This window comes from Hesperophylax consimilis, chromosome 7 (genome assembly GCF_061612785.1).
Source record: "Hesperophylax consimilis isolate HC1 chromosome 7, BYU_Hcon_1.0, whole genome shotgun sequence".
Taxonomy (NCBI): Eukaryota; Metazoa; Arthropoda; class Insecta; order Trichoptera; family Limnephilidae; genus Hesperophylax; species Hesperophylax consimilis.
The window spans coordinates 31221450-31241032 of NC_142842.1; the positions used below are offsets into that span (position 1 = coordinate 31221450).

The 19583-nt window shown below is 37.1% G+C and overlaps 1 protein-coding gene across 1 annotated transcript in view; it reads right to left on the bottom strand.

Moving 5' to 3' along the window:
* The window catches only part of Fife (regulating synaptic membrane exocytosis protein fife), a 399632-nt gene that overhangs the window by 51825 nt on the left and 328224 nt on the right, over nucleotides 1–19583 (bottom strand). Inside the window, exon 10 of the mRNA XM_089633979.1 lies at nucleotides 12099–12307. Coding sequence (XP_089490105.1) covers nucleotides 12099–12307 — 209 coding nt within the window. The remainder of the gene's footprint in view (nucleotides 1–12098; nucleotides 12308–19583) is intronic.

Genomic DNA, 19583 nt, shown 5'->3' on the forward strand with positions numbered 1-19583 from the left:
AAGAAACGAGAAGTTGCTTGAAATGTCTTTAGTAATGTAATCGTGATTTGATTCAAGTAACTGTAATCTGTAACCTCTGAGAAACCTACTGACCATCCTTTCTTGTTCTCTTTTCCATCTTTTCCAACCTCTCCCCATTTCATCCACACTAGCAACATTCACTTAGAAATATGTATATATTCAATGAATACATACCATACATTTTAGAAGTTAGATAAAGCCACTTCGCCAACCTCTATCCGATGTCTAATTAACTTGCCAGTCAGCCCTGTATTTGACTTGGAAAGTTTCCAACATAAATAACATTTTCTGTTTATTATTTGTGACTTTCGTAAGCGTGCGTACACTGAACATGTACGCATTTACAGAAACTGTCAAAAAACGGTCAAACTGTCAGAATATGACTTGCGAATATCACTTGAATTATTAAATTGGCATGAACTATCCGTAGTAAAGAAATTAACTCAAACGAAATAAAAAATTGAAGAGGAAATAAATGTCAATTACTGAATTTTCTTCGGTGTTCCGAGCTCTCTTATAAATATTTTTTCGTACTGAACCATTCAAAAACAAAAGGTAATTTTGCCTTTTGCCTTTTTAAAAATCAGAATCACAATGAATAGAAAGTTCCTTAAGGTTCCATACTGATTTTAAAAGAAAAATACTACCACCAACTTTCTTTTGTACATCTAGCTCTCGGATAGGGCAATTAAAATTAAATTCAGGAAAGAATTTCGATATTTTATTAATTTCAAGGTGATACACCAGATACGCCAACAAACTTTAACTTTACTATCTTTTTATGCCTTCAGTGAGTAAACAAATATTTAATCATTGAAGAAGATATTAAAGAATCGGTCGAATTTAGGAATTGAACCCAGAACCTCAGCCTTGCTGGGGGTTGCTCTACCACTGAGCTACTTCGACCCTATCCCCTTCGATCATATCTAACTGTTCATACTTTGACTAAGAACTACCATCATATGGTTCAGCGGTAGAACAAAGCTCCGGCAAGACAGAGGTCTTGAGTTCAATTTCTAGATGCGACCGAATCTGTTTCTGATTCCAATTTTCCTCTGAGATTGCTAAAAATTACCTTCAATTATAAAATACATATTACAATTTGAGGTTTTCTCATTAAGTTATTCGATAAAAATGTATTTAGGCCTCGTGAATAATGGTTGATTGATACTGCAAGCCAAAGTTATTTGCTATGAACTTGAAATTTCAGATATTAAAAGCAATGCGTCTGTTGGAGCCCACTGTTGTTTGGCTGCTTTGGAAAAAAAATTTCTCCTGTAAGCCGTTACGATTTGAAAAGTTTAGTGACCAGATCCAAATAACCAGGTATTTCTCAACTTTCCTCTTCTCCAACTTCTTCCCTTAGCCATTATCTTCAGCCTCACAACGTATCCTCAATTGGGGACGTTACAGTTTGATCAGGTTTGGGTTATTATAAACCTAGTGAGGTCCCATAAAAAACTCAAAGGTAAAGGAACTATTGCATCGCAAATTGGTGAAGAAAAATCTAAGTGAAATGTGGAAAAGAATAGATTTTGGTGATCTCTTAGCAGAATTTACGCTAGAACTTCAAAACAAAAATCAACGAATTCGACCAGACATCAAAATAAACCCCCGAAAATGTTATCAAATGACACACATGTACCAAGAATTATTGGTAGTTCAATCATCCCACAAGGGAGGTATTTTACAAGGTTTGGTCTCAATAAAACATTTGTTAACGTCAACCTACCGCGAAAATAATAATGTTTTAGTGCGTTTCCCAAAAAAATTTTCGAGCGGCGGAAAAGTTGGAAATGTTTTTGGTAAACACATTGGGAACTTGTTTTTTAACTTCAGTATTAAAATTAAGACGTTTAGTGTTCCTCAAATATACTATATATTATTAAAAATACTAATTTTGATTGATTAGATATTGCAACTGAAATGAAATTCAAACTGACGTGATTTTTTTTATTTTATGTGAATACTGCACAAGAGTTCCTACTATTTGGAACCAGTGAGACTGTGGCATACCCCGTTTGGGATTCGTTAGGAGGCTGGATAGATTGGAGAGAGGAAGAAGGAGTAAAAGAAGGTTGGAATATATCTGGACAGTCATTTATAGTTACTAAACACAACCAAAACCACTTCAAGCAACGTTGCTGGTATTTTAAAAATGTTAGATAATAAATATTTTACTGTTTTTAATTGAAATCATAAAATATCCAGTTATTTTTTTTCACATGTAATGCGATCTACACGTATTCCTAGAAAAAAACTATTTTAGACGGAGGCCGCACTTAGAGAAGAATAATGTGGGCGTATGGGGAACATACGCGTATTATTCCGTAGTGGAAGTGTGCAGAGCTGAGGCAGTTTGCCAAAGGGCGAAGGTTGTTCGTATCATTCTCAATTAGCATCAGTTGCCCACCCAGGTGAACAACATTGCATATACCGGGCGGGGCAAGAAAAATACATAAACATACTTGGAGAAGCAGTCGATTCAAAATTTAAAATTTAATTTAAATTTAGTGTGAATTAATTTTTAAAATATAAACATATATGAATTAATTAATTTTTAATATATTCAATGGACAAAAGAGACATCTCTGGTCAGTTTTGGATAGATTTTGCTCTGCAGGTAAGTGATGACGGATTCCAGTCACCTTTTGCATTGATCGGATTCATCCGGATTGTATCATTTGTCAAAAGAGGTCTATTTAAGACAAAAATGATTAAAATATTTTTTTGTCACAATAATGTGAGAGTACATGTGGAATTACAAATGTGCTAATTCATCATTATTAATAATTCTACTCTCTTGAGAGCTGGTTGACATCTTATAATCTCATAGTGCGAATTCAAATATATTTTTGTGCTGATTTGCCGTCTGCCGCAGAATTTGAAGATCAAGGAGAAGAACTCAATTGCATGTGGGATTCTCTGGTGAGTCTTTCTGTTTACATGTATTTGGTGGCTGGTTTATGAGTTGTCTTCTCCTGCAGAGTGAATTCAATGATCAATCCATTTTTTTCATAGGGATTTAAAATATTCCCTGATGGTCTGTGCTATTTACAAGCCAGATTATCACCAATACTTTAATTTTTTTTTTTAAATTATATTATTTACTTCCCATTAATGGCTAAGGGCCATATAATCGTAACGTATTTATATATTTTGCAGTGGTACGGGTGTATCACTACAGAATATATATTTTTTAATGCGAAACCGCACAAGAGTCCCACAACCGTCTGGGGTCAGTGAGACTATGGCATCCCCAATTGGTATATTGTGAGATGTGAGGCTGGAAGTAGTAGGGTATTAATTCCGAATGGTGGTCTTACACCAGGGCGATACTTATGAAGAGTATCTTCCACTCTTCAGTCGCAACATCCCGGAACCACTAGGATAATGGAATACATATTTTGGGGTATGTATTGAGAGGCTGAAGAAGGTAGGAATGGGGAAGATATGTGTCTGATGAAAGTACCTGGCTATGCAGATCTGGTCAATTTTCTTTCATTTTCAATACCGCACAAGAATCCCAACTGCTCATACCAAGAAGCATTATGACATTCCTAATTCTGTTTTTTGTACAAGTGTATGGCATTTTAGATCTCATTAGTGAACACACCTAACATTAAATAAATATTATCAAAGCTTGGAAGAACCCGCGCCCTTTGAATTTGAAGCCGAAAATCAGCTCCACCGCTTTTCAATTGAAGTCACTAAATTTTAACTTCGGTGGGAGCGCCAAAGTCAAATCTGCGAGTTTTTGCGACAAAATTTTTTTTTGTATACAAACCATTTATTCTGAACCACCCGGTTAACCCTACACGCTATCAACTGTGTAGATTGTTTTATGTTATGCGCTCAACTTAGACCCGAACAAACAACACAACACTAACTGTTAACTGTATTAGACATATTTATCGTTCAACCTTAACACAGTTTTCAATTCTTCTAACTACCGAGAAACGATGGCGTAATTAATTCCATAGAACAGTTATTTATGATGTGAGAAAAACTTTAAAGCCTTACAAATGAACTGAAAAATCGCAGTTTTTATACTTTATTACCCTTGCTTATTAAGATATATTGTTTTTCTAACATTGTAACAAATTCATACATGGACGATGAATCATTCTAACATCTACAAAAATTTTTCATTGCGTTTTAGACATGTCCCGCGATTTTGATGAATTTTTTCATAGAAAATTTAAAAGTTATATATTTTTAACATGCAAATTTACTGTATTTAGTCAGTTAATCACAAATATATATTTCTTTATAAATATGTAGATATAAATGTATTTATATTTTATTGAAGAAAAATATAATATTAACAATTATAAACAAAACAAGAAACAGAACAAGAAACAGAACAAGCCACAGAAAAAAAAACTTGTGTCGGTAAGACAGAGATCCTAGGTTCAATTCCTAGTTGTGGCAGTTATCTTTTTATTTTCTGTGTCTTGTTCTATTTCATATTTTGTTTAGATTTTTTAGGATCATCTTCTTTAATGATATATTATATTGATGAGTATAACATTGATGCTGAAAAAAAAAAATTATTTCACATTTCTGGTGAAGAATCCGTTCAGTTAATTCCGTGACTACATGTACTTATTTTTAACCCCACTTTTAGGGGCTTTTACACAAGAATAGTTCATAAAATTATTCATAATTATATTACTACTAAACAGGCTTAATTTTTTTTACACACAAATTGAGTGCCCTAGCAACAATCTTTTTAAGTGATAAATTATTGAAGATGTCCACTGAAACATTCACATCATTACTCCCCATTAGTATTTTAGGCAATGGGCACTACCTATTATGGTAGTTAGTACAAAAACTTCTGAACTGAAAAAAATCCCGACTTCTAGTAATCTGATATTGGTGTAAACTTACAAATAGAGCGTAAAAGTAACAGAATGGAACATTTAAAATTATAAAAACATGTACAATTTTAGAAAAATGCCCAGATACTTTCAGTAAAGCACTAATCAGAATCTAAAAGTTGTTTTAAACGGCCTTAGCTGTGTTTGGTGAAGACATCTGAAAGTCAGGTATTTTCCAACGATCCTCTCCCTCATCTCCTTTACCTACGCGGCCTCAAAATGTACCCTAATTGAGGTTGTCATAGTGCTACTGTACTGTTATACTGAATAAAGGGTACTAGAAGGAATGGACTATTTTGGAACGTTTATGATTATCATTGCTTTGTCCTTTGAGGAAAGTTTATACATCGTTCTCTTCGGATTTTTTCTCTTGAAAACAAGAAATAATTTTAATAAAATGAGTATCTTAGTATTCACCACTATTTAATGAAAAAGGATCAAGTAGTAATGAATAATAAAATTTGAACCTTTCGGATTAAATAGACGTGAATACGAAATTATTTATTTCATTTAAATTAAAATGGCGTCACAGAATGATTTTGCAATTATTGATCAAGAAATAACGTTCATTAGAAATATGTGAATTCAAAGATTTATATTGTGTGGGTAGATTTTGACATATTTAATACATTTCTGTATTTATTCTGAGAAAAGTAATATAATTTAAATTTACATACAGTCCCAACAGTTACAATTGGATTTTATGAATTGTTTACGTGTGGTTATAGAGGTAAAATAATTGTGTGTTATACCAGTGTAACGATCTCGATAATTTCACCTTTATCTTAATGTAATGGTAATGGTGGGATGAATCCTCCTGCGGTCAATCTGTTTGAATAGATTCTACTACAAAATAATCGAAATACGAAATAATCGAAATACAAAATAATAATTGCTATAGCAAAATCCCGATCCCGCTAAACTAAAGTAATTCGCTTTCATTGGCGCGAACATTCATAATTCCACACAAAGGAAAAAAAAGATTTATGTAATAATCGTGTTTTTCCCATCACTTTGATACAAAAATAACTCAGTAAAAGGATAAGCCCATCACGTGTTGTTTGCGAGACTTTCTCGGTTGCTTTGTAGGATACAGAATTATGTGGGTTGCGCTAATTAAATAAAAGGAATCCTTATCCAGTTGGAATGGCAGCTTATTCCTTAAAATTAGTTCGCAAGGCGAAGTCTCCCGCTAATTAAATTGTAAATTACTCTGCACCCTATCAGAAGCGACAGTGAAATGTGGAGACGGAACTTGTGATTTTAGACTTTATTGTTTTCATTAAAATAATTACGCAGAGGGTTCTGCTCGTTCTTCCGTACTTCCGGCTTTTATGAAGAAGTAATGGAAATTTTAAGCAAAAATAGAACCAGTTGAAAAATGGTTTTGCGTTTAATCAACCTTGACAGTAGGAAACAGAAGTAAATATGTGCAAAAATTTTTTCTCACGATTACTTACGACTTTAGTGAAACCATTTTTAGGAGGTTACTTCGAAACCTTGCCACAAAAAAACATATTTTTACTTTCTGAACTTTTCGTTTAATTTGTGATATTTAAAATTAAATTAACAATTTTAAGTTTCGAATTGGGTTACCACGGATATTGTTGGTTCTAAAAGAACGTTTTAACTCCTCAAGTTTTGGAAAGACATTACTAGCCCCAAACATATTCCATTAGAGGCTCTGTAGGACAGATCTGACCGGGTCGCTCAAGAATCATTAAAGTATTTTTAATCTTTTTTCTACTATGCAGATATATGTGATTTGTTCATTATTGGAAAGAAAAATAATTGTTCTTCTCAGTTTGTCTCAAATATTTGTACTTGATTCTATGGATAAAAATCTTAAAAATTGTCAAAGTGAATGAATGGTGGGATTTTTCATTGACATATTAATAATTATTTACCTTTTTTTAATTTCTATGAACGGCGTAAAAAGTGAAGTGAAAGATTTCTTACTTTTTCCCTAAATAATAGGAATATTTTTTCCAAATATCGAATTCTTACAAAATTATGGATGTTTCGAGTCAATATGTTTCGGTAAGTTTTTATATTAATATTTTAATTTTTGACATTAAAATATTATTATTCATAAATATCAATGTTTATTTCAAATACAAATATCTCAAAGATAAGTTTCCAAAATAGTATTAGTTTTTACGACAACTTTAAAAATAAGATATATAAATCACATTTAAATACTTCGGAAAAATTTCTAAATTCCATGAAATTTCACCTTGTCGTTGAGACTACATAAAAATATTTTAATGCCTGAAGGGTTCAAATAGATCAGTCACCCATTATTTACTATGATTATGTTTTATCCACTATTTTGTTCCTATTCTAGGAAAAGTTTTAGACGCTAGTGCATAAGTAAAATAAATTAAAAAAACTCGGTAAAATAAATGGCTGATTTTAACCATATAATTTGTGCAAGCAATAGAGGGCAACTTTCGTAAAATTTGCAAATTTCACTGCTCGACATTGAGATTTCTCAGAAGTCCTTCAACTCAATTTAGAATCGACTTTGCAATGTTGACAAAAATTTTATGATAATTCCACAGAAAAAAAAACAGTCTGGAAGAGATAAATCTGTAGATCTAGGCGGCCAGTCAATGTCACCGCTTCTGGAAAATAATTGGTCTGGAAACGTTCCCTTTAAAGTGCGAAGCAATACTAATAAACCTCGCTGAGTTGGTAAAACTTGTTTTGAAATAATTAATTTTATATTCATAAAATTATTTAACTTGTTTTCTCTTGCCCCGCGATCACATTAATATTTTATTTAATACGTTGCTCACTAATTGCTTTTGGGTAAAAACATAGAAAAAAAAAGGTCGAGAGTTTCTGATTCCGGTACGGTACTTTTTGGACGGATACAGGGTGGACATCTGTATGCGTTCGACTTTAAATATTTTAAGCATGATTTCACGTCAATGGAACGATATGGACGATATCGCTTATCTGAGTTCGTCGTACTGTACGGTTTTTAGTAATCTATTTTTAAATAGAGTGGTTTAGCCGTAAGCCCACGTATGTGGTGTTAATTATAATGGATTATGAGAGACGCCTCGTGAAAAGCAAAGCTAATCGTTCTTAGCGATTATAATTTCTTCTATGACCGTGAGTTAATTGCTAGTCCCTATTTGGTTTTATATTACCTGATTCTGGTACCGAAGTTGAATATTATCGACGTATTATTGCGCAATGCGATTGGGTAGGTATGAAGCTATTGGTAGTCTTGGGATTCTTCTACGGCCATAAGGATCCTATTCTGTATACCACCAGTCAGAGCCTCGCCGCGGAGAGTAGCTTCTGGAAATTCATCGCATCATCAGCTCATTTGTCTAGTCTACTCCCTGCGAAGGTGCTTTACAGCCCCTGCACCCTGCTATCCAGAAACTACGAATCTCTTTGCATTGATAGTTCAGAATAATATTTTAGATGGTTGTTATCAGTTGTTCTTCCCCGTGTGTGAGGATTGTTGTTAATTTTACCTAATAATATAACCTTGTAAAATGACAAGCCTTGTATTCTTATTGATATGAAATCATCTCTACTAGGAGCCTCATACAACCGGTGGCCATTTTTTGACGATGGTACTCTTACCTTACTGCGCCCATTTAATTAAATAAGCCTTCAGTCCAGTAGAACCATTTGGGGCCTACAATACGAGTTTGATTCACGCCATTACCAACCCACAAACCCATTTACAAATTTCCGACATCAACACAAGCCGCCTAACATTCTACACCAACTCTCTTATCAACTAGCCAACTTATTAAACTCCCCGTTAAATGCCATCAAACTTATGACCATAAACTTAGAGCCTTACGAATAAACGTATTTAAAATTGTACACAACTGATAAACAACATTTGAGGCTCCCACCACTTTCCTACCCCGGTATAAGTAACAGATGGTTACTCCTTCAGGGTACACAAATATAACGATTCTAGACCTCAAATGTCCCTGCATGAGGGGTTAGTTAGTTGATAAACAACAGTTAACCATTGATAAAAGGTTGTTTATCAATTGTGTTTAAAACAAGTTCAATAGTAGGGGGGGGGATTAGCCTAAATTAAAAATTCAGGCGATATTTTGTGACGTTATTTTTTTAATAGCCTTCATTATTTGTTGGTACTTTGAATATTTTAGGTATTTACAACCATCGGCCTCCATCAACAAATTCCAAATATGGTACTTAATTACTGGGGAAGTTAGATAGTGGAATATTATTGTAAAGCTAAACTTTGTCAGCACCCGACCAGCTAAATTAACAAAACTAAAATGACAAATAAAGCTATCTATACCTGTTTTAAAAATTTTTGAAGTGTCTACAAGAAAACTCACCAAGGAGAGAAAGCTTCAGAAATTATAAAGAGAAGAAAAAAGACATTCCTTGGACACATGCTAAAAAAAAAAACGAAGAGCGATAGTGTGTTGGACGCATATATGAGACTTTTATGGCAGAAGAACATGTATCAGTGGACAGATGTTCAAGGTGTTGGTAAGATTTTCATTGAAAAACCGTTCATCATCATTTTTAAAAACACCCATTTAAATTTTGATTTGTTTTCGTGAATAAATGAATGCAAATCTATGAAATGGAAATTAACGCACTTTCCTACATCCGATCGAGCTGAATCTCAGTGGATAGACTCGTTTTCGATGAAAATGGATTTTTAAATTTTTGGTGCCGTTCTTGTTTCTAAATACCCTTTTAAGGTAGTTTTCAGGTTAAAAACTTGAACTGCTTGTTTGAATAAAAAATTCTTTCATGAAATTTTTATTTAGAAAATTATGTAGAATAAAATCCTGAAGTTAGTGCATTTTACACCAGCTCAACCTACATTTAAAAAAATAACAGTTATCATGAAAATTAACAAATCCTCAAATTTCGTTAAGTATGCTATTTCAGTATTGATAAAAACAGCCATAAAAAAACAGAAAAATAACCACACGAAGTAAGTATAGTTTTTTCAAATACGTAACGTTCGACGTAGTTGGAGGTTGTTTTTTTCTGAAGGATAAACGGCGTAAAAACGAAGTAAGCTAAACAGGCTGGGTGTTATGAGAAACATGGGAAAACAAAGGATCCCAAGACAAAACAAAGTTACAAGGAGGGAATAAGTGATAAGAAGCGATGTTGACAAACTTCTTGCGAGGACTGAAATATCTTTTAAGGACATTTTATTATTTTTGGGTCAACCATTATTTATGATGTAACAGACCGTGTGACGAATGTTGCCTACTGCGTAGCTTTGAGAACGGTGTACAAAATGAGTTTTTGAACGTTTTGATATGAAATTGCGTAAATACTTGCCATTTCCAGTAGCCCGGGCTTTGTACAGAGTTTTTGAAAATTGCACATAGACACTGATTTTGAATTCCAATTGTGCAAAATTTCATCAAGAAGTATAAAAAATCTGCTTTAAGGGGTAAGAAAAGGGAATGGGGTGGTTTTTAAAATTTGTTTTGAAGATCAAGTTTACAAAATTTCATCAATCTCGTTATAAAATTGTAGATTTGATGTGGTTTGACATTTTCACGGCCAAATGCATAACAGTGATTAATTTTTGAGGTATTATGCCGTGTTGTGCTGATGATGATGGACACTGTGATGATGCCTGAAACGTTGGCTAAAGAAGGATGTAGCGCAATACACGAAAATACATATAATAAGATAGGTTTATCTAAAAAGACGCTGTGTGGATTGCATTTAGTTCCGGTTGAATCTTGCGATCATACATAAAGATAGTTGCCGATAAAAATGTGCGGTGAAAAAAAAAAAATGAAGACAATTTTAGTAGTTCTTATTCGAAGTATGATACAGTTAAAAGTGACCGAGGGGAATAGGGTCCCATTAGCTCAGTTGGTAGAGCACTGTCCCGGAAAGACAAGGGTCCTGGGTTCGGGTCCCAGATGTGACCGTTTCCTTTTCTGATTTTTCTGTTTCAGATTTTCGTTTAGAATCACTAATATTGTCTTCAATATTTAAATTAAAATATATGCTCTTCGGCACCGGTGCACAGTCGAAAAACTCGAAAAACGCACGTTCAACATTGGTACACGATAAACATATGTCACGGGTAGTTTTTACGATTCGTTCGTGAGTTTAACAGCTTTGCTGTGTCTCTGCCTCGTGGTCCACGCAAGGAAAATCATATCCGAAGAAGAAATTTTAAATGAACAAGAATTATTTAAAATTAACAAATTTGAGGAGTTCAAGTTCAGACAAGTTCCATATCAGCCGACGCTGGTGTAGAACTAACCACGATTTGCAATTTCTAGCCCATCGTCGCTCCCGCCGTCTCAGACGTCTCCGTCCGTCGAACACCGACCATATCGCTACTACAGGACTATTAAGAATTTCATTTCCATTAATACGATGTCACAACGTGAACGATAATACATAAATTCTATTAACATACTTGACACGGGGTTGTCCACACTATGAAAAATCTTTTTGGCCTCAGGGTTTGCTTTCAGTTTTTACCCATTACTATCGCAATATTACATCAAGTGTATCAATGCTAGACGTTATGAGGAGAATAATCAAGATTGTTCATTAAGCACTATGAAGAAGAGCAGATGGATAATATATTCATACAGCGTGCGAGCTTACTGCTATACTCACCGCGCGTTGTGTCCCTCCTGAGCAGGACCCATCACGTCGTGGATGGTTTTCCCGATGGCCTTGCCGATATTCTCAGGCTATTATAAGTTTCAACCTCTAATAACACTATGTCAAGAGTGTTAACACTAAATACTGCAATATTCACGGCAGTGTGCCTTGTTGGCCGGGTCACTCCAAAGTCAGGACCCTCCGTGTCATGGATAGCTATCCTGATGGACTCGCCTTTAATATCAGGCTGTTGTTAGTTGCAACTACTAATCACACTGCTAATAGTATCAACACTAAATACTGAGAAGAAGGATAGACATAGTGAAGGCTCAATGCGATACTTACTGCAGTGTGCCTTGTCGGCCGGGTTCCATCTGAGCAAGACCTGCTTGCACGCAGCCACGAAGTTGTTCACGTCATGAAAAACTATCCTGATGACCTCACCGATATTCACAGGTTGTTATCAGTATGAATTACTAACACACTATATAAAGGGTATTATTACTAAACACAGTGAAGAGTTGAAGAAGGATAGACAGTGTGAGGGCTTACTGCGATACTCACTGCGATGTGCTTTGTCGGCCGGGTCCCTCCTGAGCAAGACCCGCCTGCGCGCGGCCACTGCGTTGTCCACGTCGTGGATGACTATCCTGATGGCCTCGCCGATGTCCACTGACTGCTGGCGCACGGCCGGAGTGGCCAGAGTGGGCTGCGGGGGTGAAGAGGCACCGCCCAGCACCGGCACGCGGTTCACGAGCGCTGAGATATCGGGCCTGGGGAAGATGTTAGAATATCAGTAAAATAAAAGAAAGATACCGCGTCACCACTAATTTCTTGTTTCTTATATATACACGATTCATTAGTAGCATCAAAAAATGACTTTTTGGCCATTAACTGATTGTTGATTTATAAAATTCATGTCATTTTTGTGGTTAATTCACCCGTTTTGAGCATATTACATACTAAATATTGTCAGAAAGCTTGAATTTATTGATTTGATGTTTTGTTAACCCACCCACCGCCGGCGACCTTTTTAAACTTTAGATCTTAGTTTAGTCTTTAGATCATAAATATTGAATGAGATTCCATACCCTCGTAATTTCGGCTCAGCTCAAATATCTAAATGTTCAATATGGGAGTATCTTAGACAGTGTTTGACGTATCAGGGCTTCGTGTTTATTGGATCATCTCGACTGACCACGTGGGAGTTGGGTAGTGGCGGGGAAGAGAGCGTGGGTGTTCAACCCTTAATTAAATTTTCACCAGACTCCAGGCGTTTTCGAAGGGAATGTGCAAAAGGAGCAAAACCAAGTCTCTGACTCCATTCTATAATTTATTAATTAATCAGAATGAAATTGATAAAAACATAAGAATATAGAAATCTAAGAAAATCATAAATGATAACATCAAAACCTTAAATTGTTCATAAAAGTGTAATTCATTTTACATATTAACCGTAATAGGTATATTTGAAATAATAACAAAACATAATAGTATGCAAATCTGCCCAAAGCTTGTAATGGACCTGTTTGGGGTAAAGGAACGTAAAGAATTTTTTTTTATATAAATTAAAATACGTTCAGAGAATAGGGAGAAACGAACAGACTATGGACATCTTTGGGACATCCTAGAAGCTTTATTATAGAAACCTACGTCGGTAATAGGTGTTAACCACGTAATAATTGAAAAGGGGCGCGTTGGGTTTCAACGAATCAGACCATTCCCAAAATCAATTAAATAATTTTTCGCCAATCACGGAGACTAGGGGCGGTCTAAAGACGCGAAACACTCTAGGTTGATTTACTGTTGAGCTAACCTTGGGATCCGGTCTCACGATGCGTGTAAAGGCACTTGGAATTCGACGATAAATTTGCATTCTAAGGCAGAAACGTAGCGATACCCAACCATCGATAACGAAAAAAGGGGGTGACGGTTTGGTGGGAGAAGAGGGGGTTTTTAGAATGTTTTGGTCCAGAAGACATACTACGAGTTGATCCTCGTAGAGAGAATTGTTTACGATCGCTGAACTTCTGAGTGCTCTTTCAAGTGGCCACAGTGAACACAAATTTTAACTTAAGATAGGACGTTTGGCCGAAATTGCCTAATTATATTAACACGGAGGAGATGCAAGTTGGGTAATTAAGAAAAGACATAAAAGTTAATGGGTCACGAAGTCTTTGATTAACGATCAAAATTTTACGACCTTTTTTGCGCGTAAACAAAGTTACGAGGATAATATATTGAAATTCCTGGATGAAGCGAGAAAAGAGTATATGGGTTGGGCTAAAACTAGACGCAAAAAAACTGTAAAAACAGGGATGTACTGGGCGTAGATCACCGAAAAGAAAGGACCAGGAATCGAAAAGAAACCCGAAAGGTAGTTTAGCTCATGATGGAAGAGGTGTCACCGACTCGGGTAGTGGACAGCGATGGGTTACGAAAAATTACCAGAAGATATGCGGCGGATATCACGAAAAGAGTCAAAACAGGTAGGCGAAATTACAAAAAACGTGTCGAATCAAATTTTGGAACGAATGCCTACGTATGTCATCACCGAGAGGAAGGTATATGTGTCCTGGGATCACCCACGGATCGTGTAGACACCAATCAAATGCTAGAAGGCAGCACACAAGGAAGGATACTGGATTGCGCAAGCGCTGGACATAATAGGTGAAAAGCTTCCGTTAGTTGGGATAATTTATCGATTATATTATCGATATCAATAGCGAATTTCTCGGAAAGATTTCGAAAACAACGATATAGAAATGAGCTACACCTAGTCTATAGGCCGGAAATCAACCAATATTACGGACACAACACGCGTACGAGAAAAAATAATCAAATAATTTTGCGCAATAATCTACATCGCCGAAAATCATTTACGGGAGGGCGCCCGGAAGTCAGGTCACCGAGTACACGCCTGTACCCGTCTCGGCAGGGGGGTAGGTGTCTACCTCAACTCGGCAGGCGGGGGCCAAAAATCCTGAAACGGGGTTATGCAATTCTAAACTTAACGGGAAGTGAAACCTTGAATTCATAAAGGCGAAAGTCGCACAAATTTTAAGTCGATTTATTCGAAAAAACATTATTAAATAGCGTTGTTTGGAGGGAATCAGGGCTTTTTTTTTCGTTTTAACTTGGTAGGAGTCGGTCTTCGAGAACTTAACGTCGCGACAGTTTGGTGTGCTATCTTTAAACTAAACTGATAGAGTTTTAAATATAGTGAAGTTGTGGTTTTAATATTAATTGAAATAATTGAAGTGTTTTAAAATTTAATTAGATTCAACCAAAAAAAAAGGGTAAACTCATAATTAGACGATACTAAATTCACGGGTTGGAGTCTCTTGGTTCAGACTAATATAGAACGATGAAACTCAACTGCAGTAATGTTTAATAATAACGCGTGTGCCATTAGAGGAGAAAAAAATAGAGAACCATAATAATTATCAAATGACCTGACGAAAACGGCTAAGACAAAGTTCTAACTTTATTGTGAAATTGAAGAGACAGTGTTTTCCTTGCGAGCACGGGAAGGATTTTAACGGTTTACACGATATAAGAATTTAGTGAAAAAATCGAAGTGAACGTGGCAAATAATATATGAAAGGTTCTAGGGAGGGGGAGGGGGTTTTGGGTAGATCTCGGCAAATACTTACTTAGATACTCTAAAATAGTCGATAGGGAGAGATATCTAGACTAGGTACAGTGGAGGCCAACAAATACCTATGCATGTCAACTATCAACTTACGGTTAGGGAGGAAGAGATATTCTATTGAAAGAAATGATCCGCTTAAACATTCCGAAATCTAGTATTCGGTAATTTATGTGCTATCTACGGGGCGGCGTATGAAGGTAGAAATTTTAGCTAGAAAATTAGATCCAATATGGTTATAGTTCCTACTGGCGAGTAGACGGGTGACATAGATAATCGATTTCGAATTTAATACGAACCCTTAACGGCTTAGGGGCTTCTACATCCTACCTACAGCCCCTGGACGTGGATTAATGTACATGTCGTCGATATCCCGACTGGACTGGTAATATAACGATTTTGGGTGAGTGATCTTGCATGAATATATATTTCCAGAACGTTAAAATTGCGACGAAGATGGGGCTGCAACTGATAAAATAGTATCACATTTAGAACTGTTTGCTTGCTTCTAACAGCTGTGTTTAGCACGAGGCCAATGACCTACTTATTTGTAAGCAGTTAGTGGCGACACACGACCCAAAAGGAAGAAAAGGGACCCCATAAATCACTCGACGTCCGTGCCTGACGACAAAAGTCGTACATTCTACCGAGTTGGCAGCCGCGCAGAGGCACCTCAAATCAACATGGAAGCGACTAGCTGCAACCAACTCATGCTCAAAACAAATAAAAAATCAAATTAATAATATTTGTATAACCTTATATGTTCACTAACAAATTCCCGAATACCTTTGGCCTCGGCTTAGAACTCGCCGTTGGAGTATGTTGTCCGTAAGCTGTCTTGGGAAGCACACAACTTCCTCAGCTCAGAAGATTTTCTACTTTTCCTCATCACGCGATTTCGGGGCGTCAACGTTGTATGGAGAATCACGAAGAGTCCGGAAGGTCATCCCTTTTCGCGGGGCCGGGTCGGGTGAGAGGACACGAGAGGCGGTATGAAAATTAATGTCAAGTTGGAATGTTTGGGCCTTGGTTCGCTGCGAAGGCGTTTAATCGAACGGGCTCCAAGTCTTTCAAAATCGCGTGGAGGGGACGTCGGCGTGACGAACGAGGGTTCAAAATCGGAGGACGAACACATACTGAAGCGGGGTTTACCCGGAGGTTGATGCAACTCGACTGGAAATCCCTCGAGATCCTTTGCAGCATCCTTCGTGAGGTGGATAGTAGGTCTGGCGGCTAGTGGACGTTGAAAGCCTCACCGGAACAAACCTATTTGAAACATGCACGCGTTTAGCATCATGACAAGGGACGCAATGAAAAATTCCCCTTTTACAGTCAGTAAAGTAGTCCGTCGGAGGAAGCGGGGCGGGGTGATTTGGGATATTCCAACAGGTGCATTACCTCTCCCTCTGACGTGAGCGGTCCGGAGGTGTCAAGGCGACTATAAGAAGAAGTTAGACCAGACCTCGGGGAAAGCCAGACACGTATTGGTTCTTGGGGTTGTGCATTTGGAAGAATAGCGACCATTTCATTTGGGGCAGTGAGGTGCCGACCCAGTTTGCAAAAAAAAAACCTTTTTCTCGTCATTCAATCCGTCCCCATCTCCTTTTCTCTCGTTTCCACTTCCATCCGCAACACCCAAAGTTTACTAACCACAGCTAAATCCATTTATCGAGTTTCAGTACATCGTTACAGAGGTCGACGAGAGAGTCCCAGTACTTATGCGGAAACAACACACTATTCAACGAAGGGTTTAATAGCCCGTACACAAGAGGGGGGGGGGGTACGGTTCTATGTCACAATCTAGAAGTTATAAACACGGGGGCATTAGAAATGGCGGGGATACAAGGCAATTGTAAAGATATGATATAAGCTGTAAGGTCGATTAGTAATAGGGTCCAGTATTCGAAAGTTAGGTGAGACACGCACTCGTTCCTTGTAGAACTCGCTGAGGGTCGATGGACGTTTTCCCCACACTTTGGCTAAAAAGAACCGGGAGTTACCACAGAAAGGAGACATTAAATACCTACCACCCCATAGCGGGGGGGCTTCGAATTAACAAATCACACAACGTGAAGTTAAGGGATTTATTGTAGACCAACCCCAAAGCGAAGGCCTTATTTTACTGTGTGCGATATCACAGGGGCGGGGAATATTCAGAGTTAGCTAGGCCCAGCACGATATCGTTTTGCAAAAGCGAAACTGAACGCTGGAGAGAAGGAGGTATAAAAACCTCATTCAAGCGAGTTAGGACAATTAGGAGGGCGAGTCAACACATTTGGTGCCTTGAGAACCAGAAGCCGAGAGTTTTACAAGTTGGGGTGGCTTCATTGACCTTATAAGCGATAGAGGTACGAGTATGGTGTCTCAAAAAAAAAAAACATGTCAGGAGCGAATAGAAAAAAAATAGGTCGAAACGAATGTGGGTCAGTTGTAAAATAGTCTAGACAGGTGAACAAAAATTAAGCTGGACGCACTGTTAGACTCTAGTGTCATTTATGATTTAATTACTTACGATGGAGACGGCGAGGCGCCGGACAATAGTGGAAAAAAAAAGGTTACCTACTCTTACGTATCTACAGCCGGTGGTAGATTTATCGCTCTGAACACGGCAGGGATGTCGGTCGGCTGTTTGTTGGGACTCGTGTGGCGCCGTTTTGGGTAAAGTCGCCTCAGGCGCGCCGTACAAATGAATAAAGAGAATTAATACACAATACGGTAGTTAGTAATGAATAATATAAATTGAGTACTTTCACGAGACTAATAATAAAAGGGAAAGGTTACACAGTTAAATGGAAAAAAAAAAACGTAAGCTGATGTTAATCAACATTTCATGAGAAAAAAAAAAGAGAAAATAAATAAATAGACAAGTTAATTACGGAATCTTTATTTGAGTGGAGATTTGTATTAGTTGATATTGCGAAATGTACGCCAACCTTCGATAAGAAAAAAATATACAAATCAGTTAAATGATCATAATTTGAGAAGGGCTCGCATTTAGATGGTGAAACGTAAAGCATCTGACTAGTATTTTGTAGACCGCTTTTAAAAAAAATAATATGAAATGAATATTATTCAAACATTTTAAATGCCTTACGAAAGTGGGTAAAAACCGTACTAATGTCTGTCTGTCGTTTTGAAGAGACTCATTGACTCATGTCACTTGAAAATTATTGCAAACTAAAAGGAACTAATAGACCTTTTCATGATTTACAACGGTCGGGCCATAAATCTTAGAAAGAAAAAATAACCACCGAGCATTTACGAGACCACTTGTATTAGGTAAAAACGGTTTGTTATCTTTGGATAGAGCGATATTAAGGGGAAACCTAACCGGTGAACATTTTGAAGGAAACAGCTTCGAAAATACAAGCTTTCATACAAAAGGGATCCGTCTATCCTCTTAATATAGAGTTAAACTTCGCAATGGGTGGTGATAACAGATAACAGATATTGTATGCGCTTTTGTACGACGTAGGTTGGGGTCTTTGAGTGCCATTTAAATTCGTTGAACGAAGTTTGGAAACGTTATGCGTGCAGACTTCGGTAGTCTTGGAATGTGTATATTACAAATGGTCGGTAGATAACGGGTTTTCGATACCTAGCAAGCAATATAAAGAGGGAGAAAGTGTGGGATAATAATAATAATAATGTAAACCGAAGACTAGTGAGATTTGACTTGGTTACGAATCGGGACAGCTGGGATTGTGAGAGAGGGAAGATAATAATTATTTTGTTATGTTTTCGTAAAGGTTTAAATTAAACGTAGTGAGTACAAGCAGGGATACAATACGTTTGCGTACCACGACGAGTTCATTGAACCTACAGTGTGTTTGTGTAATCTAAAAGTGAACGGTTGATAACAATTTTAAGAAAAAAAAGGTTAGACGATAAGAGACCGGGGCAACGGTTTCGTTTGGAATTTTACTGCCTGGTGAATAAATTCAGTGTAAAAGTGTTGAATTAGAGTCGGTGGAGCTTAATCACTTAAACGGGTTTTTGAGAAGAGACAACGCAACAATGCCCGGGAATAAGCGCCGCGTCGGGGCGAGGCAGGGAAAGACTGCAGGGGAGATACAGATGACGGCCGCGTTGGAGAGCCCTGTGGGCGGGGCTGCGCAAATGGATATGGGTCAAGTGACACTCATTATACAACAAGCTTTAGGACCGTTGGTCACGAAGATCCAGGAACTAGAGAAAAATAAGGAGGCGCCCGCAGCAGCGATTGTCCCGATAGCCGAAGAAACGCCGACTAGGAGTGTTATTCAGCTGGTGGAAATGTTGCCGGCACAGGAAAAACCTACGTTCAGCGGAGGATCTCAAAACCCGATAGCATTTTTGGAAGATATTAAAGATTACGCGCGCCGTACGAAGAGGACCGACGTCATGATGCAAATCAA